This window comes from Pleurodeles waltl, chromosome 2_1 (assembly GCF_031143425.1).
Source record: "Pleurodeles waltl isolate 20211129_DDA chromosome 2_1, aPleWal1.hap1.20221129, whole genome shotgun sequence".
In the NCBI taxonomy this organism is placed as follows: domain Eukaryota; kingdom Metazoa; phylum Chordata; class Amphibia; order Caudata; family Salamandridae; genus Pleurodeles; species Pleurodeles waltl.
Window position 1 is genome coordinate 201244686 of NC_090438.1, and position 27673 is coordinate 201272358.

Sequence of the window (27673 nt, forward strand, 5' to 3'; positions counted from 1 at the left end):
AAACTTAAGTCTTGTTCTAGCCATTGCCAAGCTGGTGAAATAACTAATATCAAACTGGCTGTCGAACCTTTCGGAATTAACAGACCTCCTGGATCCGCCTCAGGCTGGCTTTGGTGCTGCTGGTGCTATTCAGGGGTCGCTTCTGGCCAGCCCCTCCTAAATCACAGTCTCAGATAAAAGTGATTCTATTAATGTCTATTGTGTTTGAGAAGAACAGCCATTGCATCCAGAATACGGTTAGGTCAGCTTTTTGTCGATTAGACACAGGTTTCCCCCATCCCGTTTTAGGTCTTGAAGCTATCTCATTTCTCTTGGGGTACGTCAGGTATTTGAACTCTACCTCATACTGTTCAGAGTCTATGTGCAGCAGCTACCAAAACTGATGATGTCTTATGCAGGTCGCTTCTTGAAATGTGTCAGAAAATAGAAAAGAGGGAGAAAGATGGTGGCTGGCAAGCGTTAATTTTCAATTTTTTGAGTTAAAAAAGTGCCAGAAGTTATATTTGAGGATTCAAGAAGAGATATTCCAGGAGTTTGTATTGTGCACATTAAATGTTCAAACGAGGAGTTTGCTGCAACTTCCTTGTTACAAAATGGCATTGGAAGAATCCAGTGTTTCCATCAGGCGTGCAGTGCTCTGAAAGATGCATATGTGATCTGTTCCTCAAGACAGAAGAATGCTGAATCTGGCAGCTGTAGCAGACCCCGAAGTACTCGGATAGTCTGTGATTTCGCAAACACAGCAGGCAGTAAAAGCTATGAATTTCTAGACAATATCCTTGGAAAAACGTGTTGTTAAATGTACAGTTTGACTGCTTATTTTTTTTAAAAAAAAGCCTTTGGCAGCAATTTCCTTCTACAAACCCAACTAAAAATCGTCAGGTTCACTGGCTGCCCTGACTGCAATATGTGGATGCCTCAGTGTTCACAATTCACTGTTAGCGCACTGAGTGAATTTCACCTCATTTCGTCAGGTAGAGATATCAAGTTAAAGGTGCCCAGGATCACAAATAAGGTGAAGGGGCAATTTGCTTGTGAAACTTAGATGGTACTCCAATATTTCATTGCAGCCAGGCCATGTCTGTGGCATCTGCTGCTTAAAAAAAAAAAATACATATTCCACCTACCCTACATGAGAAGAAGAGAAAGTAGTTTTTAATTACTGAGGTGAAGCTAGTGATGAAGAACACTTACGGCATCACTTAGGCTTTGGCAAGCACGGAGCAATATTGTTTGGATGGTGGAGACAGTGCCTTTCCCCAACCAAGCTGAATTTAGACATTGTTGCCCAGCTAGGGGGCGTTTTCCTGTGAAGTGTCACCTGCCTCCATTGCGAAACAGAAGACAGTGACAGCTGGTCCACCATGCTAGGGCAGCAGACCTGTAGTCATGTATATTGTATCCAAAGGAGTCCCTCAAAGTCCTGGTCTGACTTTGGAAAAAAACAAACCTAAAATCAATGATGCTTTTGAAGATTTCTCTTACTATGGCTGTATCATTTTTTAAAGACCCGCCATGGATCTCAGGGGAGCTAGAACAAAACACATGGCAGGTGGAATGGAGAGGGCTCCTCTGACACCATTCTCTCCTGAGGCAGAGCTACTCCAGGGGGTTTCGCTACAGCAAGTCTGCAGTCAGGGCCGGCTCAGCGCCGGCCCCTACCTCATGACCACGTCCTCGGACTCCTTCACTACTACCCCGCACAATAGCCCCTCATCTCTGCATTGCCCCTTTCTCACACACATTCCATTCGTTTTAAAGCGCTAGTAAAGGCGAGCTTCAATAACCCACTTAGCTATCCACATAAATACAGATCTGTTCTTTGCAGCAGGCAGGTTAACCCTCTGCTACTTTATGGAGGCTCAAAACGGTCACTAGACAAAACTGATCTCTCTCTAGCTGGAACGTTAATCACAAGTTATCTGGATATTTTAATTGCTTTCTGAAGGCTGCACGCACCAGGAACTTTCCAGCAGGTGCTTTTAAATCGCGAGTTTCGTAAGTAATTGCTAAACACAGAGATCAGCGCCCGCCCACCTAGATCACCGGCCGCACTGTCCTACAGCCGGCTGTCTGCAGTGACTCTGTATAAGGAAAGACATATTCACCTGAACTTTAAATAAGCCGGGGAAACAAAAGGTGGGCCGACAGGACGAGTGTTTGGGAGGTGAGGGATGCACAGTCAACCCATAAACTCCCATGTGACAAATGGACACAATCTGACTTTAGTTTTAATTACAGAGCATGGTGATCCAACATGGCTGTGTTCTCTTTGGTCCTCATTGTATCAATGCAACTCCTGCTTATTTTGTGGAAACGGCATGCAGAAGTGAAGTTCTTCAGGGCAGGTAGCGACTGCCGGGTTATGGGTGTTACCAGGGTCACCCTCACCTTGCAGGGGCGCGGGTGGGGAGGGGTAAAGTTTTGCTGCAACTGTTCGCTGTGCTCCCTACCTCAAGAGCCAGAAAGAGGAATAAATAACCTAACAAAACACAGTTCCAGTCAAAGGAGTACATAGAAAAATACCCCGCACTTTGATCAATAGGGTTCCAGGTGAGTGGGCCAGTTGGCAATCATGGTTGGCTCTTTCTAGGAAGATCCACTGAAATGATTCCCTCTGAGCAAAGTTCCCCTTCTTTCTTTCTTTTTTACCCTTTTTCTTTTCTCCTTCTTAGTTTTCCGTCTTTCTTTCAATTCTGCTTTTTCTCTACCCAACTTTTTTCATCTTTTATTTCTTTCCATCTTTCCTTTCCTATTCCGAATCTTCTTTCCTTCCTTCTTTCTATCGATCTCACATTCCATTTCCCACTTAGTCTAATTTTATTACGTCTTTTTCTATGTGAAACAATGATTGCAGGTTCCACTGCCTCCTCCTAGCTGTGTAATGCTATATTCCCTCTTTGCGTTATTTATTACCTTTCGATTTTATCAACTGCTTGTCACTGCTCAAAGTTAAAAGGGGCTATAAACAACAATAGAAGTGTCCAGAGGCACCCCCACTGAAGCTAGAATGGCAGGTGTTTCACTACGCCCTTAGTCCCAGCCAAACACCAAAGTAGACGATATACAAGGAACATCACCCAGTACCTGTCTCAAATGTGGAAATAATTGTCTGCTAAAACAATTTGACCCCATACTAATAAAAGTATACTTAAAAATAGGCCTTAAACCTGTAATATTTTAAAGGACATGTTCAAGATGTCAAGAGTAGGTCGCACTTAACAGAGGTTCCTTCTGATTGTCCACACCCAGCAAGAATTAGCCAAAATCCTACAACTGGGCAAACCAGGAGACAGTGCAGTCCCCGGGGTCCCCTGCGAAAGGAGAGATCTGCCTTCTGGTCCCTGCTGCTAGGCAGAGGCGGAGTCTGCAGAGTGATGGACAGCAGCAGAGTGTCCTGGGCTGAGGCGGAGGTGCACAGCTCTCAGGACTGAGAAGGATCCTTGCAATCACCAGAGAGGTCAAGAAAAGGACGGAGCGGTCAACATCTGCTGTGTGGAGAGTGGCTGGGTCCCCCTTGCCGATTCTGGGCCATAACGAGGGACGATCCACTGACTGGGAAAGGACTGATCCATCTGCAGGGAACAGCAGAGAGCTGTTGGCATGTAGATAGAAGCCTTGTGGATAACCAGGGTTTAGTTGCATGTCTGGAGCCTGACGTTTGAAGGGTGTGACCCGAAGACCCTCAACTGCGATCGCATCGCGCAGCCAATAAGTGCCTGTGCCGCTTGGTGAGACAGTGGTGCAAGCCCAAGAGGTGCTGAAGGCAGCCTGCTGGGGGTGGCCTGAGGTGCTGCCACAGCCTGCTACTCAGTGGGGAAGCTGACTGCTGGACTTGAAGTCTACATTTAAGGCACACGCCTATAAGCAATTCCAAGACATTATTCACTTATATTGTGGTTAGTCCATATATAAAGTAATGTTCATTCATCAGATGACACTTAAGCTCCAGATCCAAACTCCAATTGGCTTGATTCAATTTAGCCTATCACAAACTGAAAATCCAGTGCTTCAGTGCAGTTCAGTCAATTTTAATCGGTTTCAAATCAGCCTCAGATTAGCCAACACGTGTTTAGTCCTGGGAAATATCCCACCAACTTCGCCAGGGCTGAAAATATTATTAAAACAATCTCCTCAGGAATATGATCAAACAGATTTATCAGTCCATCACCAATTATCGTGAGCGTGAAAACCAAACACAATTCAGTTCTGCAAAAGTTCCATTATGTGGAACACATAAATGCATGCCTCCATGTGCACCATTTTAATCTGAAATTAATTGATGTATATAAAAACCGATTGTGACCACCATTGTGACTGGTGAGTAACATCATGCGCTATCACATAGTACAAGCAGATAAAAGACTGTAATTCAATTTCAGACAAATCCTAGTAACTAATCACCCCAGACCCAAGTTAACCTAGAGACAACGTGCACACTCATGTGAAATGTATGGAGCTCACAAGCCCACACTAAGGGCAGTAAGTATAAGTATTAATTTAAGGCAAGCTTCCCCACCTAACCAATGGGCAATACCTGGTAAACAATAAAATCCCAATAGAGTATGCGTGTCCAGTATCTTCTAATTCTGAGTCCTTCAACTCTTCAAAAGTCTAAAGTAACTATCACAAAAAAAGTACACCCTTACTACTTCATGCACAAAACTGAACTGGCACCCCAATACAAACTACAACATATTGGCCCGAATATTCTTTTTCAAACAATGGTGGTCACAATGAGTGTTATATACATCAATTCATTTAAAAATAAACCACTTGCAGGCAATGGTAACGTTTAGATTGTTGAAGCAGCTGGGGACCATGGACACCCATGAACATTGTCATTAAAGTAATGGGGATGACAAACAATTCAACACAAGCAGGTGCCTCTTCTGAAGACTATGCCTGTACGTTGGACAAGTGCTACAATCTATTAGGGGCTCTCGTAATGCCCTGGAAGCAAAAATAGATGTAGTAGCAGTGGACATAGGTTTGCTGAGAACGGACCACAGAAAACTAATTGACAGGGTCAAAAATACAGTCGTTTATCACATCACTGAAGCCCACTGTCAAAGAGCTCCAGACCTAAATGGCACAACTGTCAGATGATGTCCAGATCCTAAAAATAGGAGTATAAGATGCAGAAGAACGTTCCCGGAGGAACAATATCCATATAGTTAGTATACCACAACCCACAAAAATCCCAAGCATGGAGCTGTTCCTCGAGCAATGGCTTCTGGACAATGTCCTGGCGGGTAAGAAAACAAGTTTTTTCTCTATTGAAAGGGCACACACGATGCCAGGCGGCCCGCTATCACCAGGGGCCCCATTGCAACTGGTTGTTGCATGCCTGTTTAACTACAAAACTGAGAACTCATCCTCCAACACACCGGGACCAGGGATCCCTGGCAAACAGACAACAGCATAATTAACATGTTCACTGGCTTCCCTCGGGACGTCCAATGCCTATGCAGCTCTTACGATGAGGTGAAAAAACTACTGAGACTACTGGGCTGCAAATAAGCTCTTATTTACCCTGAGAAACTCAGGATTGTGGCCGATGATGACACTGGCTCTTTCATACAGAGAAAGGCACATGGCAATTGTTAGAATCCAAAGGGGTAGAGATACTTCAGACCAATCCAGAGCTGCACCAGTACTGGGCGCCCTAGGAAGCACAGAACGTGGTGATCGAAAAGTAAACCCACAACAAAGCAGTCAAGAAGAGAGGGGAAACATACACTTGAATGATGTGGAAAATGAGGATACCGCCCAGGAAATGCACCAAGGGCCTGCTTGACACCCAGGACCACAGACAACATAATATCAAACAGGAACAGAAAACGTGAGATGGTATGTTGTTCATGCCCGACCTCATGAGACTGACGGCCAGACAAGAGGCTGCTCGTCCTCAAAGAACACTATACACTGGACACAGAGGACAGCGCAGGGGCACATTACCCTGATAGTGGGCGCACACACAGATACCCTCCACAAACACTGGTGGACTTGGTTAAGCTGAAAGGCATGACTGTTATGGCGACAAGGCTATCACGTAAGTGGCAGGAAGCCTGTTGCCAACCTACCAGGGCTGATGGAGTTGAGTATGTTACTATAAAGGTTTGTTTTTTTGTTGTCCTCTCCTCTCACTACTCCTTCATAAGGTATAATGAAGAAACCAATAAAGTGTTCCCAATCGACAGGGACACTGTGTAGCAATCAACGTTAGGCAACAGCAGTCTTCACGGTCTCACAATATCTTGACATGAAACATAAGGGGTATAGCCCTTCCAGCCAAGAGACATACGATCTATAAATATTTCAGTCATATGTGGCTTCCATACTAGAAACACACATGAACACAAAAGAGTTGCAGAAGTTGTCGAGCAGGTGGAGAGGTCAAGTAAAAGGCACCACATACTCGGCATTCACTGGGGGGTTGGGGGTGGGGGGGGGGGGGGCTGTCCTGATTTGGACATCCCCAAAAGTCCCCTTTGTGCTAAAACAAGGCCAAATGGATCAGGAGGGTAGATATGTTGTCACAGAGGGGCTGTTAGAAGGGGGCGCCCCAGGATTTGCTGACGATTTATGTACCTAACTCGATTCACTCTGCATTTCTTGACCACCTGATCTCTTCCTTACTCTAAGATGTGACTACACCTTCAATCTGAGGGCAGGGACTTCAACTATGCTCCAGACCTGGGGACTGATCACTATATAACCCCCTACATACACGGTACTCAACATGGTAAACCTACAGTCTACTATGCATGCTGGATGAAGGGTTGGTGCATTCAGGACGCCTGGAGGCACATGAATCCCAGAAGAAAACTCTTATGACTCAACAGTACATAGATTGCACACCAGGAGGGATTTACCACAAAATGGTTATAGGCTGGAGCAGATCTGGAGCCCTGATAATGACTTGGCATTTTAAATGCCCAAGCTCTGCAGTTCACACTGGATGTATGCTCCTATCAGTCGCTAGCAAAGCTCAACCTCCACTACAACATTCTAGAAAAAATATTCACAATCCAGTGCCGGGGATTCACTCAGACCTGCCTGACCTGTGGCGTTTGTTCAGCTCAATTGACTCTGCTGGGGAGGAAAGGGGAGTCACAACAGCAAGGGTTTTCCCTTATCACAGAAAAAGCATTTGACAAACTTGGTGGCCATATTTGATGCAAGTACTGACGAGGACGGGGGTTGGCTCATACTTCGGGAGGTTGATCCAGTGGCAACAGTGTGCACAGGCCAGACAATCTCGGGCAGTCCTCCATTAACAGGGGAACATTGTCACAGCTCATTTTTGCTATGGCCTTGGGGCCACTTGAATGTTTGCTGAAGCAGCCTGAGGCATCTGCTAAGGTGATAGATGTCAAATTATTTCACTATATGCCAATGATTCCCTGATCTACTTATTGTCCAACAGTCACTGCCAGATGTAATGAATATGTAAGAACAGCTTGGTGAATACTCTTTGTTAGGAGTAAAGTGGAGTAAGTCTTATCTATTCCCCACTGTGTCCACAGCCGCAGCAGGCATGGTTCCAGTTTTGAGACTTGAATGGCGGTTTGATCACTTCAGGTACTTGGGGGTGAATGTCCATCATGACGATGATGCTAAGGCTCTGATGAAGGGTACCATGGGAGGAGCGGGGCAACAATACGACAGTCGGGTAAATACCGTACAACATTACCACTGTCGCCTATGGGAACGATAGCCATAGTGAAAATTATTGCCCTGCCAAAGTTATTGTACTTCTTCGCTGAGCTACAGATATGCCTTCCAGGATGGCCCTTCACTGACTTAAACATTGTATTATTTTACGGCAGCCAAGATAGAGGCCAAAAGTTGAGGCTAATCCAGAGCGCCACCGCAAACACTAACAATGGGGATTCCCCCCCAACCCTCACCCCCGCGTGCCAGTGCTGGGGGGTCGAAGTAGACAAAGTACCCAACTTCACGCATGCTGGTGTGACCTGCATTGGCCCGCTGGGGTGGGGACGCTCTTGGCCGCCCCACACCCCACCCAAGCTAGCAGCCTGCCTCTAACTGCAGCGGTCGGGGCAGCACCAAAGAGGAGCACCCTGGAGCTGGTGGTGGGCCCTAGGACCAGCGGTGGCTCACATCGGGAGCTGAGCAGGTGAACAGCGGCACCGCAGAGTGCTGGCGAGGGGATGCACCAGCTGGTACGTCGCATGCGGCTGTCGCTGAGCCAGTGTGGGAGGGTCCTACAGCCTAGAAAGGACTGACACTGGCATGTATGACTGAGCTGAGGTGGTCATGTGCAGGGCTTGTGCACAAGAGTCACGGGCCGCTACTGTCACGGGGGTCCCCCTCTTGGACATCAAGTCCTGCTGGATGGACCGCGTGGGGGAGCATGCCGGTCAGGGGCCCGCAGAGCCCTGCTTTGTGGAAGACACATGGTGAGGTCCTGTGGCCGGGTGGAAGCCAGAGGTCTGGTGACTTGGGGTATGGGCTTGCACTATTGGACCTGGGTGACTTCTCCCTTTTTTTGAACTCCAGGGACTTCCACTGAGGTGATGCTCTTTGGTGTGAGGGGCTCCCTGGGGGTCAGAATCAGATGTGGGGCCCTAGGCCTGGGTGCTTGTCAGGGGTCCACTTGCCACCGCTGTCTTCACAACTGGTCAGCTCCTTGCCTTGAAGACTGCTGAACGACAAGTGGGGGCGATGCAGTGGTTATGCAAATGGATATAGAGGGCAGCTGATCTTCATGGAGGTGAGGTGTGGTGATTGCCTCTGCCCTCCATCTGATACCTGATGCCTCACTGATGCTTTACTTCCAATCACAAACCTTCCATCAGGGTACATCCTTGAAATGCTGCTGGAACCACCCGAGCTGTGTTCTGCTCTCCGTGCGGGGCATGAACTTCCTCTTCCTACTGGTACATCGGTGCACAGGTCCCTGATACGACTGTGCTGAAGCTGCTAACTTGGGTGCTTGTGTTGCCCATTCAGGTAAGCGGGCCACAAGTGACAGTGAGTGCCCCCCATCTGTCTCATGAAGAGGTGTCCCAACTGAGATGGGGCACTACAGGCCACCACCACAGGCGCTGGCTCAGACGAAGATTAACCAATACACCAAGCCAGCCTCTGGGGCTGCGGGCAGTCTCCAAGAGTCCCATCCACCTTCCGGTCACTCCGATCTTGCGACCATATCCTTCAGGTGATACAGGACTGGAGGGAGGTGGTTGAAACTAAGGTGAGTGAGGTCATGGAGGATGTCTTCCTGTTGTGACAAGACATCTGAAATGTTGCCGGTAAAGTGCCTTCTGTGAAGGACGAGGTGCCCACAATTAAGCTGCAGGTCTCTAAGCTCCTTTTGGCCATTGCACGACTTGAAAAGCAGGCTGAGGATGCAGAGAACCGGTCCCGAAATAACAATCTCCAGTTTGTTAGATTTCCAGAGGGTGCCAATAGCTCTGGAGTGGAGCAGTTTCTGGAAGAGTGGCTGCGACCCTGTGTACCCTCCATCAAGCTATCACCATGGTTTGTGGTGTGGAGAGCTCCTAGGTCTCTGGCCCATCAGCCGCCTCTAGAGGCCCCGACTCAGACGCTGAAAGCACGCATTCTCACCTGCTGCGACCGAGATAATATCCTTTGGGACGTCCAAACGCACCAGGAGCTTTGCTTTCAGATTTATTGGATTATGATTTTTCCTAACTTCACCCAGGCTGTCCAGGTGCGCTGACGTTCATTTGAGGAGGTAAAGCAGAAGCTTTGAGCCCTCAATTTGCATAATATGCTCCTCTTCCCAGCACAGCTAAAGGTGATCTTTAACTCTGACACTTACTTCTTTGAAACATCGGAATATTCATGGGGGTGGGTAGCCGAAAGGAAGATACTCTAGTGACCAGATGCATCTGGGGTGCTAGGCCCTCTAGTTAGGAGTGGAGGGGGGATACCCATCATCTTCCCCCCAGGCTCCAGACAGCCAGGTCGCCCAAGAAGATGCAGTGCTGGTCCCACAGGACATGTCGGTGCCCTTGTGAGAACGGGACTCGGACCGAGAGGAGGAGGAGGCCGGAGGGGTAGTTCATGACACTTTGTTGATAGAAGCATCAGATTAGTTCAAGTCACAGGGAGAGGACCTTGGAGCCCCTCCGTGAGGCTCTATGTGGTCCTTGTGGTCGTCCTAGACCTCTGGTGTTGGGTAGAGGGTTGTGCATGCTCTTGGTTCCTGTTCACTGTGCTCTGGTGGGTTCTATGTTTGTTTGTAGAGAAGGTCCCTATGTGGGCTGTTGCAAGACACTACCTTGAACTGTTGTTAGTCACTAATATCCTGCGGATATGGGGGAGCTCATGGAGTGGTAGAGGCGACTGACCTTTGTTCCTGTTTTGCTAGTGTTATGAGTGCGGTTAGGGCGACAGATGCTCCCAGGGTAGAAGTATGGGGTGGGGGAAGCTGGGCCAATGAGTTGTTATATATATTTTAGTTTATTTGACCGCACAGTCTACAAGCATGTCCAATCACGCACCAGCCACACTGATGATGCCATTCCCCTGCACAAGAATGGGTTCTCAGCTAGTATATTGAGACCCTGGTGCTTGGGTTTAAGATGGTTGTCTCCTTCTTCAGATCGTGGCGGTTAAGATAATGTCCTGACATGTTAACGGCCTGCTGGACCGCATTAAGAGTCCTGCTGTTAAGTTCGGCGGTTCCGGATGGTGGTTGTTATGTTTCGGAAAACACACCTACTGGGTGCCCACTGTCCCATCTTGGGCCATTTTGGTTATTATTGCATTCATCATGTGGGCTTCACCCGGGGTTGCAGAGGGGTAGCTATCTTGCTGCATAGAGGGTTTATGTCAGTGGCGATGGTGTCTCACGTGGAACCCCAAGGGCGGTACCTGGGGATAGTGGGCTGGCTGGAGGCGTGACAGTATAACCTCCTGTTGGTGCACATCCCGCAAAACCTGCTTCAGAGCACACTGCAATTTGCTGGGGCCTTTCTGCTGACCCTCCCTACAGTGTCACTGGTGGTGGGCATCTTTAATGCAGTTCCAGATCCCAAGATGGATGCCTCTGGTCCTCCTCTGACATGCTGTTGGGCCCAATCCTGACCACTTACGACTTGGACATGGCCCTTTGTGATGTATGGCAAGCCTGGCACCCGTATGACCTTGCTTAAATTCATACTTCAGAGGCAAACAAGACTCTCACGCATTGACCTCTTTAGCTCCCTGCAGTAGACGCCCTGCAGCTCTCAGAGATTGAGATCCTACTCAGAGGGATCTCTGACCATGCCCCCTTCTGTTCCAAGTTGGCCTTCCTGTTGCGGTGCTGTGACCCATGTGGCACAGTAAGGCATGGTACCTTTTGGATCACGGTTGCTCTGAGTTTATAGAGGAGGAGATTACCTACCATTTTAAAGTGAATGGGGGCACAGCTGAGTAAGCAGGCACATTATAGGTGACCAGTAAAGCTGTCCTAAGAAGGATAATCAAATGTTATGTGAGGGGGAAAGAAGTCCTCAAATCAGAACAAATGACACCCTGGAGACAGATTCTCTCCCTGAAGAGGGGGGAGCAGCAGAAATTGGGCCAGTCGCTGGATGGTTGCACATCTTCCTGCCCTATCTCACTTATTAATACAGAAATTAAGTTGTTTGCCACAACTTTGCCCATCCGACTGCGTTGTCCCATTTGATCCACCCAGACCAATGTGGGTTCATGCCGGTGTGTCATATGCGGCACTTTATCCGGAGGGCACACATAGCACTCTCGCAGGCCCATCATCTCCGTTCCCCCTCAACGTTGTTTTGAGTGGATTTTGATAAGGCCTTTGATAGGGTTGTTTGGTCTTTCCTAAGCACTGGGCTGGAAAAGGCTGGGTTTAGGCCTTGTTTTCGTATTCTTGTCTGTCAGTCTTCTTTATCCCTGTCCCACTGCTTGGGTTCAAGTCAACTGCATTTTGTTCTTCCCCTTCCCTATCCGGAAAGGTACCCATCAGGGTTGTCCTTTTTCTACTCCTCTGTTTGCCCTAGCGACTGAACCTCGGCCTGCCTTATTCGCTGTGACAGCCGTATTCAGGGGTGGTTTTGGGGAGGTGTCTCGGAACAGCGTATCACACTTTATGCAGATGAGATTATGGCGTTCTTGGCAAACCCTAAGGCTTCGGGTCCAGGATGTTTGGAGATGGTCTGAATATACGGAGATGCCTTCTTCTTGCAGGTGAACAAAACAAAATTCCTGTTGGTCCCCATTGCAGGTGATGCAAGTGCTTGCTCTTGGCGGTCTGCACTCCCTTGGCACCACTGGTCCTTTAAATACCTGGACATCCACATTTCACATATCCAAGACCTGGACTGGAGTCTCAATCTAACCCTGCTAGAAGCTGGGATGAAACGAGGTGGAGTCGCCTGCCACTACATGTCCTCGGACGAGTAGCACTTTTTAAGATGGTCCTGCCCTGATTTTTATAATTTTTTTCGAATTATCCACACTCCATTACTAAGCGATGGTTTCTTATGGTGACAATCTGTACATTTCTCTGGCCAGGCGGCCGCTCACGTGTGGCCTTTACTAATTGCCGTTAATGCCCATTTAACAGTGGAATGGGCATGGCAGATCTGTACTGTTACTATCTAGCTTCGGGACTATTATAACGGGTTGAGATGGCCCAGCCTCAGGCAGAGCTGGCCTTACTAGGCTTAGATAAACTGACGGGCATGCTCTATGGGGCCCCTATCTTTTGTTCTCTCCCAGAGTGTACCCCAGTGGTGCTGTCCTGCTGGAGGGTGGCACTTCGATTTCTGGGTTGGGACAATCATTTTACCGAGCTCACTCCTCTTTGGCAGGGGACGTAGCTGTGTCACACAGTAGGTCTAGAGGGTTTTGTACCGGTGGGACAGGATCAGCATTACCTATCTTGGGGACGTCTGGGAGGGCACGCAGATGAATTCATTTCAGGCATTGAGGGAGCAGTACCAGCTTTCTCATCCCACTTTCTCAAGCATTTGCAGCTGTGTCATGCTCTGACTGCCGACATTCCTGGGGGCATGCAGATACTGAATTTAGCCCCATGGAGGCAAAACTAATGATGGGGAAGGTGCAGAAAGGGGCTCTCGCTCTGATTTACCGTTCCCTCATCATTAATGTCCCATAGCATTCCCTTAGAATGAGAAAGAAATAGGAGACCTGTTTGAGAGAACTTGTACAAGACTAGAGTGGCCCCAAAGGAACTGGCATTTTCCACGCATCTCAGACTAGTTCAACTCAACTATCTATCTGCATATTAAGTATACGACTATGACCCTCCCTCCCCCAAGTGGCTTCATCGGCTGGTAGACTGATCAAGCCAACTTGTCCTAGATGTTCATGCCGGAAGCAGACTTCTATCACGTTGTTTGATACTGTCTGGAATTGGTGCCTTTCTGAGAGATAATCTGGAGAGAGCTTTCTGCTATCTTGAGCCGTCAGCTTGTCTTCACTCCTAGAACGACATTGTTGGGGTTACTGGAATATGTGGGGGGAAGAGGGCATTTTCGTGGGGATAACAAGTGAGAAATTGCTTGTAAGTGGAGGTTGCAGAGGCCGCCCAGTGGCAGAGTGGCAAAGAAGGGTGGCCTGGTATGCCCAGCTGGAGCAAACCATACATGAAGCTTTGGGTTGCCCTCGTAAACACGAGAAAATCTGAGGCAGGTAGTGAGCTTATCATTACCTAGATACGGGAATTGATTGATTGTTATCGGCGTTCCTCTGCTGATGTACTGATTTGACGGTTCTCTGTCTTGCTTTTGTTTTGCTAACGTGTAGCTTGTACTGAAAAATCAATACATTTGGTCATTAAAAATAGTGCATTGTCAGACCTGATATGGGAGGCGGGGAGATAGAGAGTAGCCCTACAGACACTTTTTAAAACTATAGACCAAGGGGGACTAAGAACCCCAACCTATTAGATATATTATGCAGCAGCTCAACTCCAGAGGGTAATGAGGTGGCTTAGTGGCCAGTTATTTGGGAATCTAGATGCAACTAAACAGATCCAATGGTTAATGGTTAAAGGACAGGACCAGAAGTACCTCCATAAGCTGGTGGCGATAGCCAAATATTGCTGGCAGCATTACATGCACCTCAAGGGGCATGGGTTTCCTTGCACCCCTAATGTTCCACTTTGGTCAATACCAGTGACCTGGTTGCTTGGTACGGTACACGAGAAGTTGTAAACAGAAGCGAGTATACTGACTGTAGGGAACCTATATGCCCACAGTACGCTTCGGACTTGACAAGACATTTGGGACATGTATAATTTGGGACCTTGCCGCTTCATCACATATGATGCACTAGTGCAGGCACTGGGACTACTTTGGCCCCAAGATCATGGGGAACCTGACACATTGTAGCGGCTGCTGACTCCCAGTATGGTGAGAGGAGGGGTGACGAAGTTATGCTCTGCTATACTTGCTCAGCATCTACCAGCGCTTCTACCACTCAGTGAGCACTGGGAGGGGTGTTGGGGTAAAGCAATCATGGACGAAAAATGGCAGAAAGCTCTTAAGGGGGTGAAAAAAGTCTCAGAATGCATGGCTGAAATACACTCAGCTTAATTATCTCCAGTAGATGTACTTGGCCCCAGGGCATACTGCCTGCATGTACATCGGGCCAGTTTCACACGCCTGAGGTATCAGAACCACAAGGGTTTAACCATATGGTGTGGCAGTGCCTAATGGTTGAGCAGTACTGGCAGAGGGTGCTGCAAGAACTGGGTGGCGTCATCAAGAACGTTTTGAGCCAAATCCCATGGCGTATCTGTTGGGAATACTACACAGTTCCAAGAAGACCAGGCACCTAATGGAATTCATCTACTTGGCTTTAGTGTTGTTAAAGCTCTGCATATTCATGTCCTGGAGATCCCCAAACTAGCACTAGGCACCTAGTTAATGGATATGAGGTGATGGCCCACTGCAGAAGAGGGTGCCCTGAGTGAACTATGTAGAGCGATGGAGAAATCCACCCCCTACCCGCGAGGCTACATGGGACACATACACATTGGTTTTGGAGGCAAAATCAGACGAGAAGCCACCCTGAAATGTGACTGGTGGTAGATGCACATACCCGGCTGTAAGCAGGTAACAAGCACGCATAGTGAAAGATAAATGAGAGGTAGAGTAAGATTCAGATGATTATAACATGATCACACTTCACCAAATGGACAAGAGATCAGCCAGGAAACTGTTTATTTATAGTTACAGTTGATCATTGTAGCTTTAACCCAAAGTGTGTTTTTGGAGTGGGAGGTGGTGGCTGGACAACTTTGCTGTAAAGCATTGTTATATTACATGACTGCACCGGGAAAACAGCATGACATCTCATGGGGCACAGGTCTTTTGGAGATGGGCTGAAGGGGGGTGTTTAGAATCTGTAGACATAGGACTGTGTACTGAATAAGGACAAGGAGCTGTCTAGCAGGCAACTACATTAATACTGGGTAATTCTGTAATGTATATGTACTTTACTATAACCAGACATGTTGAAAAACCTGAATGAAGAGCAATTAAAAAGACTGATATTTTAAAGAAAAGTTCAAAACGAAAGCTTTTTAGTTCTCATTAGGAGGGGTATCTCACTCGAATAACGACTCACTATGTAAAGACAGAGAACAATACACACACAAATATTCCTTCGCCACAAACAATGTCAAATTATAAGCTGGAACTCTGGTTGGGGTCGTAAAATATGTGCGATAAAGCACCCTCTGTCATACACATTAGAAAGATATTGCCACAGAGTTATACCGTGATTCTATAGAGGAACAAGACTGAAGCAGAGAGTTGTTATAAGGTCATGGAACTCTGAAGTGACAAGCAATACCCTTTTAAAATATAGCAGAGGGTATTTTATTATTTATGATATATGGTCATACCATCTTTCTGCCCACAAATCACTTTAGTCCTTGATGTTATGTCTTTCATATGAAAGATAGTAAGATTACAGACATGAAAAACAGCAGAATCTTTAGTGCGAAATTAAACACGCCAAAAAGTTATCATTAGTTTGCTGCAGAATGATATTACAATCAGTTTGATGCAAGTTAAACTAAAAACGGTGTAGCTCAGAATGTGTTGAAAAGCACAGAGTTTTTCACTTTCCTGTAATGACCTATACGTGCAAAAAATAAACATGTTGCTATAAACATCTTCAGAATAATCACTGTTCAGAAGAATGAGAAGAATGAAAAGCCAGTTCTCATTGTGATTGTTTAATCTGCAACTGTAATTAAGCTCTGTTACCTGCTTTCACCTTGGCTGTTGTCTATGGCAGCAGGCATTATGACAACAACTCAACTGTAATAAATCATACCAGTTTAGCAACTGCGTCATTTCATTATTACAGGCGGCTACAGGTGTCACAACTCGACTGTAATAAGGAAATTAAAGGCAGGCTTTTGTACAGCCAGTGCGGGTGCTCATGTATAACACAGTTAATTATTTCTAAAGTTCCCACAGAGGAAACTGTGTGTTGCATAATCCACATTTTCACAAATAACTTTCTAGTATATAATGTTGGTTTGCTAATATGTGTTTGCACACACTGTCAGTTTTAATTTTGCACTCATGAAAAACACTAAGAGCAGAGATTATAACATCTTTTACTTTTATTTTACAAAACATTTCTAAGGATTAACTCAAAAGGGCATTTCAGAAATGGGTAGTGGTACTCACAAATAGATTAATTATTCTTTCCTGCTGTAATATACAGTTTACAAAATGGCCAGGCGTACTGATATTAGGACTATCGATCACATATTATTTGTTACAGTTACAGATGCATAAAAAGTATATCACCAGCGAATATTATGTTTTTAAGACCAAAGCACAACAGGGATAAAACCAGCTGACACATTCCATAATGATGTCACACCAGTGTATTATCGCTCAAAGCGTGAATTTTCGAGTAAAATAGCATAAAATAGCAAAAATTCACACATCGCAAGGCATCCTACCTGCTTTGTCATTTGCCACACGCAGTCTATGAACTGGAGAAAAATGGGCGACCTGTCTGCATCAGCGTGGTTGTCATCCCCGTGGCCTACTCTCTGAAAAGTAGCAGGTCTACATGTTAATCGTGGCAAATGAAAGTCAAAGAAAACATGCAATACCATTATTTATAAAGAGACAAATCTGACATCAAACTTCCATTGACCGTGAATACTAACGGAACCTAATGATTAGTAACTTCACTGATGATAAAAAATTAAAGCGAATGCCAACTCCCTTTAGTACCCCAGAAGACGCCACATATGACTCCCCACCCCGCAGCCCCCAGAGTAGAAAAACCACCCGAAGGGGTACAGAAGAGTTTGATAAAGGAACGTTTCTGAGTGATTCACATCTCCTGAACTTTACTACTTACTTGCAACCCCAATATTTAAGCTACCCAGATGATAACTGCAGAGTTTAAAGGTTAAACAAAAGGCCAACACCGCTGTGTGCATACCTATGTTTACCCTCCATCGCTGTCTACTAAATAAGACCGACAGTCTGTCAAGATTTGTTTTTAAATTATTCCTTTATTTAAGTAAACAACAAACCGTCAGCAGTGAGATGACATTAAGTCACATAATAAGTGCATAGCAACCAACTGATGTTGTGCAACACAGAGCTGAGGTGCCCGAGTCGGCCCTTGCTCCAGTGACCCCTGGGAGGGCGGGAATGTGCCGCCCTCACTACTGCGGAATAAAATGAGGCGGCGGTCCCTTGGCTCTGGACACGCGTCTCCGCGCCCACCCCTGCTCACCGGAAGAACCTCAGCTCTGCCAGGGTGGTTCGGTTCCAGGCTGCTGGGAGTGGAGGGGGTGTTGATGTGAGCTAGCAGGGGGTGAGAAGTGCATGGGTGCCAAACACAGCGACTGCAGCACGTTGAAAACCATAAGAAGCACTTTAACCCATGACCTCACAGAAAGTGACATCCGATCATAAGACCCTGTACATACGTTTAGCGGGTCCAACAATTTAGATTTTGCGTCGCGGATGTGCCAAAAAAGTGACGCAACCCAGATGCAAAATCTGTGCCTCAGCTTAAACGTTTACTTTTTAAAACCTGTCACAAAAACATTGGAAACAGGATAAACATGGCAGCAAATCTGTTCTGCTTAACTGATCGCAAAGTCTGCATTTTCAAATATCTTATGGGGTTAAGGAACCTGCTGCAAAGATTTTGGTGTGCCAAATAAAGCTTATTAATAATAGTGAGATATCAGTGGAGGCTAACTTATTTGCTGGAGAGATCTGCGTTTTGTATAGTCTTAGTTTTGATTCAAAGAAGGATAGAGGGTTAATATGTCTCATATAAAGCACATTATGTAAAATGCAGATGCCAGATTTTTATTTTATGTAAATGGATGAAGTGGGTAACTGCTTTTAACACAGATACCCTTTGTTATTTGCAGTTCATAAATTATCACTTTGTTACGCAACACATCCTGCACTTTGATTTACACAAATGTCAATGTGTCCGTGTGACGTAAGCACTCTGACACCCTGCATTGAGATGAGTAGGCTATAAAAGAAATAAAACAAAATAGTGGCATTTAAATTATTTGTGTAAAATACTGGGACAGACCAACATGTCATTCCTACAGTGCATGGATATCTCTTATATAAAGGGACTGACCAAAGTCAAAAACTTGCCTCTCTTAATTACGTGTGCTGTGATAAGGTATGTTACTTTGATTCCCCTCCATTCCATTTTGGTGTAAGGCTCCCCATATCTCCCAGTCAGGATACTTCAACAAAAGGAGTCTGATGGCCCCTTAACTTCAGCCTTTGTTCAGGGCCCAGCTAGAATTTGCTAAGCCTCCTCCCCACCTGCAGGTTGCTGCTCAGAACAAAGCAGACAATGTGCAGGCACTGCAGATTGTAAACGAAGTCTGAAAATTACACTGGGGCAAGTTTAGCAAATTGGCAGGGTAGATGAACATGTTTTGCAAATTTCTGTGGAGCCCAGTCACTTGGTAGGGTAGACACAGTACACCCTGTGAAAAGAGTGGGTTGGTGCCATCTACCCCGTGTAGCATCGACTTCTGACCTTGGGGAAGGGAATGTCTAGTTGTGAATTATAGAGGCATGATGGTAATTAGAACTACGCAGACTTGGTATTCAGACATTTCATTGCACCAGCCGTGGGCTTCTGAGCACAAAGTTGAGGACCAGCACTCTTTCATTTACAAATCAAGCATTGGTCCCAGCTTGCTCATGCCTAAAGCCAGCCCGAGTTGAGGTTCAAAGGTATCTCAGAACAGAATGTTGCATAGTAATAAATGCAACCAAAGCCTTTCATAACTTATCAAACTGAAACATGTATGTGTGTGTTCCCCATGTTAATTCCCATAGACTCCTTAGACACGCCTACAGACCGAACTGCTAAACGGAATTAAACCAAATTTGGCTCAAAGGTAGCTGTTGGTCCTCAGATGGGTCTTTTTCTTATTTGGTGTAAATCCATTCAGTAGTTCACGAGATATGAAGGAAAATCAAATTTTTTATATCCAGGGTCGCAAATAATTTGCGACTGATTCATGACTATTTGAGAATTAGCGTGCAAATAGTAGTGCTGTAATTGGCTGGCCATAAACGGAACAGAAAGTTGTGGCTGCCATTTTAAGGTCCCGGGACATTATCCCTGGGCCTGAAAAACAAAATGAAAAGTAGCATAAGGGGTCAGGGTGGAGATACCCTGGCCCCAGGGGTGTGCTATAGGGGCGTTTGAGGGTCAAATTATGGGTTTAAAATGATTTTTTTCACCACAAGCAATACTTGGGAATATTCATGAATATTTGCGAATAAGCAAAAAAAAAAAATTCACAGACTCATTCATACACTAATTCATTCACTCATAGATGCACTTACAGACTCATGTGCCCACTCATACACTCATGCACCCACTCACAGATCCACTGACAGAGACAGGCCCTCTTGCCCAACCCCCGCTGCGCACGGCTGGGTGGCTGTAAGGGCTTGACTGCAGGGCTAACCTCTATCTTTATTATCTGGCATCCCACCTTCTAGTGATCCACGACTAGTTCAAAGGAGGATGGTTGGACTCCGTCTATCGGCTACAAGTATTTCTTCTACGGTTTTAGGGTTCCTCCAAGTATTGGCTATGCTCTATGGTTCCCCGAACCCCCAAAATACACCCTCCGTGACCAAAACAGTACCCTGGCCTTCGAGAGCTGCCCTTCACTGGAACACAACACCCACACAGCAAACACCCTTCTGGCATGGCACCTGGCTGTAACAGACTGCACCACTGCAGGTCTTTGGGAAATGAGACCTTAAAGGCCTCTGGCAGTTAGGCGATGTCTGGTCAGGGACACATATTCCGTCATTTCAAGAACTTCAGAACACTTACTCCCTTTCAAAAATGCAATTCTACAAATATCTTCTACTGCGGCATGTCTTCTACTCCTCTGTTACCCAAACCAACCCTTCCCCTAAGCTACCCCCTCCCGGACACCAAACCCCTCATGGGCACACTAGGCAGGTTGTGGGATCTCCCAGATTAACTGTACCATGACCCTTAATGCTTTGATGATTTTGTTGGGAATCTTGAGGGCTCTGGGGGTAGGAGGGCCAAAAGGACACCAAGCATGGCATAGCCGCTCGCTGAAGAACTCCCACTGCTCCTGCTATATCCCAGTGGCGACGGGGTGGACTGGTGTTCACAACAAGAGAAACCGATCTACAAAGCCCAAGGCTGTCCTTGCAAACAAAGACGGATCTGGGGGAAATGGCTGGGTTAGCTGGCTAGAGATCCTACAAGGGGTAGAACTTTTGCTTAGTTATTTCCATGTGTTATTTTGATGAGCATTGTGTGCTTGACCACTGTGTCGGTCTCCCCGCTATATCATGCGTGTGTCCTGTTTTAGTTGCTGTCAAGACAATCAAATTTGGTCATCAAAAAATAAACCCTAAAATACCGCTTGCCACCAAAAAACCCATACCCACCTTAAACTCCTCTTATATTACACTTGCCACTCAAAAACCCATACCCACCCTAACCCCTAAAATTACCATTGCCTCAAAATGTGAGGGCCTCTAAAGGGAAGGATACAGGCTTCTTACAAAGTAGGGAGAGTCAGGTTCAAATGTGTTAGTTTGAAGAGTATTAACTTCCCCTGGGCCTTGATGACTGTTAGAAAAGGGTTTTTTGGTTGGCAGTCAGGTTACCCCCTGTCCAAGCAAAAGCCCTCACTCTAGTCAGGGTAAGTCACACACAATCCAAGATTATCCTGTGCCCACCCTCTGGTAGCTTGGCACGAGCAGTCAGGCTTAACTTAGAAGGCAATGTGTAAAGTATTTGTGCAATAAATCATACAATACCACCATATAGCACCACAAAAATACACCACACAGTGTTTAGAAAAATATATAATATTTATAAGGATAATTGTAGGTCAAAACGAATAAAGTTGCAATGTGAATTTGTAGAGATATCACTAAAAAGTGATATAAAGTGTCTTAAGTCTTTAAAAAGCAAACAAAGTCTCTTTCAAGCACAAAGTACCTGGTTTGCAGTGGAAAATCTCCTCAGAGGGCCACAGAAGCAGAGATACGTTGAAAAAGGGTGTGTGCGTTGATTTCTCCCCAGCACACACGGACTTGCGTCGTTATTTTTCACGCGGGGAAGTCGTGCGTCGTTTTCCGGCGCGCAGACAGTCTCTTTCTGTGGATCGCGGGGATTACCAGATGTCCCGGGTCTGTGCGTGGATTCTCCTGCTTGTTTACCGGCTGCGTGTCGTTCTGCGGGGCTGTGCGTCGAAGTTTCGCTCTCACAGCAGGCGTTGCGTCGATTTCTCCTCTGGAGGTCGGGCGGCGTTGTCCTTGCGAGGCCGTGCGTCGAAGTTCCGGTCGCCCCGAAGGCGTCGCGTCGATCAGCGTCGGTGTGCGGTGTTTTTCTTGCCGCGGAACAAGCTGTGCGTCGAAAATTTCGCCGCACGAAGCGTCCAAGTGAAAGAGAGAAGTCATTTTGGTCCTGAGACATCAGGGAACAGGAGGCAAGCTCTATCCAAGCCCTTGGAGAGCACTTTTACAGCCAGACAAGAGTTCAGCAAGGCAGCAGGGCAACAGCAAGGCAGCAGGGCAACAGCAAGGCAGCAGTCCTTTGTAGAAAGCAGTCAGGCGAGTCCTTTAGGCAGCCAGGCAATTCTTCTTGGCAGGATGCAGGTTCTGGTTCAGGTTTCTTCTCTAGCAAGTGTCTCATGAGGTAGGGCAGAGGCCCTGTTTTATACCCAAATGTGCCTTTGAAGTGGGGGAGACTGCAAAGAGTGGCTAAGAAGTGCACCAGGTCCCCTTTCAGTTCAATCCTGTCTGCCAGGGTCCCAGTAAGGGGTGTGGCAGTCCTTTGTGTGGGAGCAGGCCCTCCACCCTCCCAGCCCAGGAAGACCCATTCAAAATGCAGATGTATGCAAGTGAGGCTGAGTACCCTGTGTTTGGGGTGTGTCGGAGTGAAAGCACAAGGAGCTGTCAACTAAGCCCAGCCAGATGTGGATTGTAAGGCACAGAAAGATTTAAGTGCAAAGAAATGCTCACTTTCTAAAAGTGGCATGTCTAGAATAGTAATATTAAATCCAACTTCACGAGTCAGCAGGACTTTATATTACCATTCTGGCCATACTAAATATGACCTTCCTACTCCTTTCAGATCAGCAGCTACCACTTCAATACTGTATGAGGGCAGCCCCAATGTTAGCCTATGAAGGGAGCAGGCCTCACAGTAGTGCAAAAACGAATTTAGGAGTTTTACACTACCAGGACATGTAAACTACACAGGTACATGTCCTGCCTTTCACCCTCACAGCACCCTGCTCTAGGGGTTACCTAGGGCACACATTAGAGGTGACTTATATGTGGAGAAAGGGGAGGTTTAGGCTTGGCAAGTACTTTTAAATGCCAAGTCGAGGTGACAGTGAAACTGCACACACAGGCCTTGCAATGGCAGGCCTGAGACAAGGAAAAGGGGCTACTTAAGTGGGTGGCACAACCAGTGCTGCAGGCCCACTAGTAGCATTTAATCTACCGGCCCTATGCACATAGAGTGCATATTACTAGGGACTTATAAGTAAATTAAATAGTCCAATCAGGTATGATTCAAGGTTACCATGTTTTAAGGGAGAGAGCATATGCACTTTGCACACTTTACCACTGCTAACCAGTGCTAGAGTCTAAAAGCCAGCAAAAACAGTGTCCAAAAAGTGGAGGGAGGCAGGCAAAAAGTTAGGGGTGACCACCCTAAGGCTGTCAGGTCTAACATGTGTCCCCCCCAGCTGAAAGTGGGGAGAGCTACCCGACCTCCTGGGAGCTCTCATCGCTAAGGAGGAAGTATCTGGAGAGACCATCAGCATTGGCGTAGTCAACCCCTGGGCGATGTTCCCGCATAAAGTCCATCCCCTGTAGGGAAATGGACCACCTCAAGAGTTTTGGATTCTCACCCCTCATCTGCATGAGCCATCTGAGGGGCCTGTGGACTGTCTGAACCCGGAAGTGAGTCCCAAACAGGTAGGGTCTTAGCTTCTTCAGTGCCCAGACCACAGCAAAAGCTTCTCTCTCAATAGCACTCCACCTCTGTTCCCGTGGTAATAGCCTTCTGCTAATAAAGACTACTGGTTGGTCTAGGACCTCCTCATTTAGCTGTGCTAGGACCGCCCCTATGCCATGCTCTGAAGCGTCTGTCTGCACGATAAATTCCTGGGAGTAGTCAGGGGCCTTAACACGGGGGCCGTGCACATGGCTTCCTTCAGGGAGTCAAAGGCTTTCTGACAAGCCTCTGTCCAATTCACCAACCTAGGTTGTTTCTTGGAAGTGAGTTCTGTCAAGGGTGACACAATGGTACCATAGCCCTTGACAAATCTGCGGTAGTATCCTGTGAGGCCTAAAAAGGCTCTCACCTCAGTCTGAGTTCTAGGTGGTTGCCAGGCCCTGATAGTTTCAATTTTGGCCTGGAGTGGCTGCACCTTGCCACCACCCACTAGGTGTCCCAAGTACACCATGGAACCCTGCCCAATCTGGCACTTACTAGCCTTGATGGTCAGGCCTGCCTGTTGCAGGGCCTGAAGCACCTCATTGAGGTGGAGCAGGTGTTCCTCCCAGCTGGAACTGTAGACAGCTATGTCATCCAGGTAGGCTGCACAGAAGGCATCCTTGCCAGCTAGGACCCTGTTAACCAACCGTTGGAAGGTAGCGGGGGCATTTTTCAACCCAAATGGCATCACCCGGAACTGGTAAAGGCCATCAGGGGTTGAAAATGCGGATCTTTCTTTAGCCCCCTCAGTCAGGGCGAGCTGCCAGTACCCTGAAGTAAGATCAAACGTACTCAGGAACTTGGCAGCGCCCAGCCTGTCAACGAGCTCATCAGCTCGGGGGATGGGGTGAGCATCAGTCCGTGTGACTGAGTTGAGACCCCGGTAGTCCACACAGAACCGGAGTTCTGGCTTCGCACCTGGGGCAGTAGCCTTAGGCACCAACACCACTGGGCTGGCCCAGGGACTACTGGATTTCTCGATAACCCTTAGAGCTAACATCTTGGAGACCGCCTCCTTGATGCTGGCCTTCACCTTATCCGATAACCTGTAAATTTTGTTCTTCACAGGGAGACTGTCACCGGTGTCAATGATATGAACACAGAGGTGGGTCAGTCCAGGAGTAAGGGAGAACAGGGAGGAGAACTGCTCCAACAGCTCATAGCAGTCTCCTTTCTGGTTTAGAGTCAGGGAGTCAGAAAGAATGACCCCTTTCCCTGACCCATCACCTTCTTGGGGAGAGGTTCACTCTCCTCTTCCATTCCTTCATCTGTGACCAGAAGCATGTTGACCTCAGACCTCTCAAAATGAGCCTTTAGTCGGTTAACATGGAGCACCCTTAGGGGGTTCCTAGGGGTTTGGAGGTCCACTAGGTAAGTGGCCTCCCCTTTCCGCTCCTTTACTTCAAATGGGCCAGACCAGCGGTCCTGGAGAGCTCTAGGCTCTACTGGCTCCATTACCCACACTTTGTCTCCAGGTGGAAACTCTACCAGGGTGGCCTTCTGGTCATACCAGCGTTTCATTACCTCTTGACTGGCCACACGGTTACTTTGGGCCTCTTTCCAAAAGAAGGTCATCTGGTTGCGGAGGGCCAACATGTAGCTGACCACATCCTGAGGGGGTGCCTTTGGAGCTTTCTCCAACCCCTCCTTGACAATGCTTAAGGGTCCCCTGACAGGGTACCCATAGAGAAGCTCAAAGGGACTGAACCCCACCCCCCTCTGGGGGACCTCTCTGTAAGCAAAGAGAAGGCATGGTAAGAGGACGTCCCACTTACGCCTTATGGCCTCAGGGAGGCCACCAATCATGCCTTTCAAGGTCTTGTTGAATCTCTCCACAAGACCATTAGACTGGGGGTGATGGGGTGTGGTGAACTTGTAGGTTACACCACACGCATCCCACAGAGACTTCATGTATGCAGACATGAAGTTAGTGCCTCTGTCAGACACTATCTCCTTTGGGAATCCCACCCGGGTAAATATCCCCATCAGAGTTCTGGTTACCACCGGTGCAGTTACGGTCCTCAGAGGGATTGCCTCTGGGTAACGGGTGGCATGGTCCACCAAAACCAGGATGAACCTGTGGCCTAAGGCAGTTTTGGGGTCCAATGGACCAACAATGTCGATGCCCACCCTTTCAAAGGGGGGTGCCAACGACAGGAAGTGGAATCAGGGGGATTTTAACCCTTTTTCCTGCTTTACCACTGGCCTGGCAGGTAGGACAAGATCTGCAGAACTTATCAGAGTTTGTCCTCATTCTGGGCCAATAAAAGTGGGTGACAAGCCTGTCAAAGGTCTTGCCTTGTCCCAAATGTCCTGCCAGGGGAATGTCATGAGCCAGACCCAGTAGGAAGGTTCGGTAACACTGGGGGACCACCAGCGCACGCGCTGCCCCAAAGGCCGGAACCTTAGCTCACTGTAGAGGAGATCATTCTCCCAATATATGTGGTGATCGCCAGAGGCTTCACCTGCCACCTGGTCTGAGGCTTGCTTCCTCAGACCTTCTAGAGTGGGACATTCTTTCTGCGCCTTGCAGAATTCCTCCCTGGTGGGTCCACCCTCAACTTCCAGCCAGCAAGCTCAGGTAGGTCACCTAGGGTGGCAATGTCTTCCCCCGTTGGCTCGGGAGCCTCCTCCTCAGGAGCCCCGTCAACCACTGCGGGAACTTCTGGGACTGGTTTCCCGCGCCCCTTGCCCCTCCTCTTGGCAGCTCTCTGGGCCATTGTTCCAGGCTCCAGACGCTCTTGACTTCCCTCTCGGTCAGCCATGGACCATGTGGTCATGAAGACCCACTCAGGTAACCCTAACATCTCCAGGTGAGATCTGAGCTCCACTTCTTTCCAAGCAGTATGCTCAAGATCATTGCCTAACAGACAATCTACAGGCATGGCAGGACTCACAGCTACTTTCAGAGTACCAGAGACCCCCCAACCCCCCACACTCAAAGGGAACCAGAGCCACCGGTAGGTGACTCTCACGATTGTCAGCGACTATGACCTGGTGGAATGTATTAGGGACTATCTGCTCTGTTGACACCAGCTGACTCTTGATAGTAGTCATACTGGCTCCTGTGTCACGCAGAGCCTTCACCTTCTGCCCATCAATGGTGACCCACCGCCTGTACTTGGAAGTATTTTGGGGCATGTGGGCTTTGGGCACCATTTCTCCTTTTCCCAGGGACACTAGGGAAATCTCTACCTGTTCCCCAAAGCTATCTGGGTCCATCTCCCCCCGAGCGCTACACTAGTCAACCCATGTGTCTGTCCGGTAGTGGACGGTGCTCTCTTGGAGCACTGGGGGTCGCCTTTATAGTGACCATACTGGTAACACTCCATGCATTTGAGGTTGGATTTTCCTGACCTATCATATGTCCCTGGCTTTTTCCCAAATCTGGAAAAGGAATGGTTGCCACCCCCTCCCTGGGAATTCTTTTGGGGGCCTTTGGAGAGTTCCTTATCTGTAAGTTTATCTCCCCCCTCTTTCTTCTGTTGGGAGCCCTGACCACCTTTGTGGGTGTCCCCCAGCTGGCTGGGAGTGACCTCATGTCTCCAGGACTGAAGCAGAATGTAGGGATGACCTTTGTAGATCCTTCCAGGCAGCTGAACTTTGAACTGCTCTGGGGATCAGTCACTGCCTCTTGGAGACTCAGTCCTGCATCTCAATTAGGAAGGCAGCTTTTTCTCTCCAAGCAGTTAAACAGCTGAGCTTCTAGAGCTTTTTCCGGACTTGATCCAAGCCTAGGTCAGAAATAATTGCAACTAGCAAAGTTTAAACTCATGGATCATCTATTAGACTTGTCTGCAGTGATGTAAAGATCATCCTTGAATGAGGAGAAAATACTGAACCTTGTACTGGTCTTAGGGGCTAGTATTTATGACAAGGTCTGACCAATTAGGTTATATGCACCAAAACCTCAAGTCTGGTGGCCCTCAGTGCTCTACCTTGTGGACCAGTCGGTTCTGTCTGTTCAGATGTTTGCTAAATAATAATTTATGTTCACACTTATAATTTAGTGAAAGCTTTGTACTATGGTTAAAATGTGTTTTTCCATATGATTATCAAAATCAATGCTTGTAATTCTCAAACTTCATATCAATCTCAACTTGATTGTTACCATCTCAAATGCTGAAAT

At 47.4% G+C, this 27673-nt stretch overlaps 1 protein-coding gene across 3 annotated transcripts in view; it reads right to left on the reverse strand.

Moving 5' to 3' along the window:
* Positions 1-27673, reverse strand: part of MTMR1 (myotubularin related protein 1) — a 403694-nt gene that overhangs the window by 55525 nt on the left and 320496 nt on the right. For all 3 annotated transcript variants that reach the window (XM_069212405.1, XM_069212404.1, XM_069212403.1), the window contains one exon: positions 16970-17062. In XM_069212405.1, coding sequence (XP_069068506.1) covers positions 16970-17062 — 93 coding nt within the window. The remainder of the gene's footprint in view (positions 1-16969; positions 17063-27673) is intronic.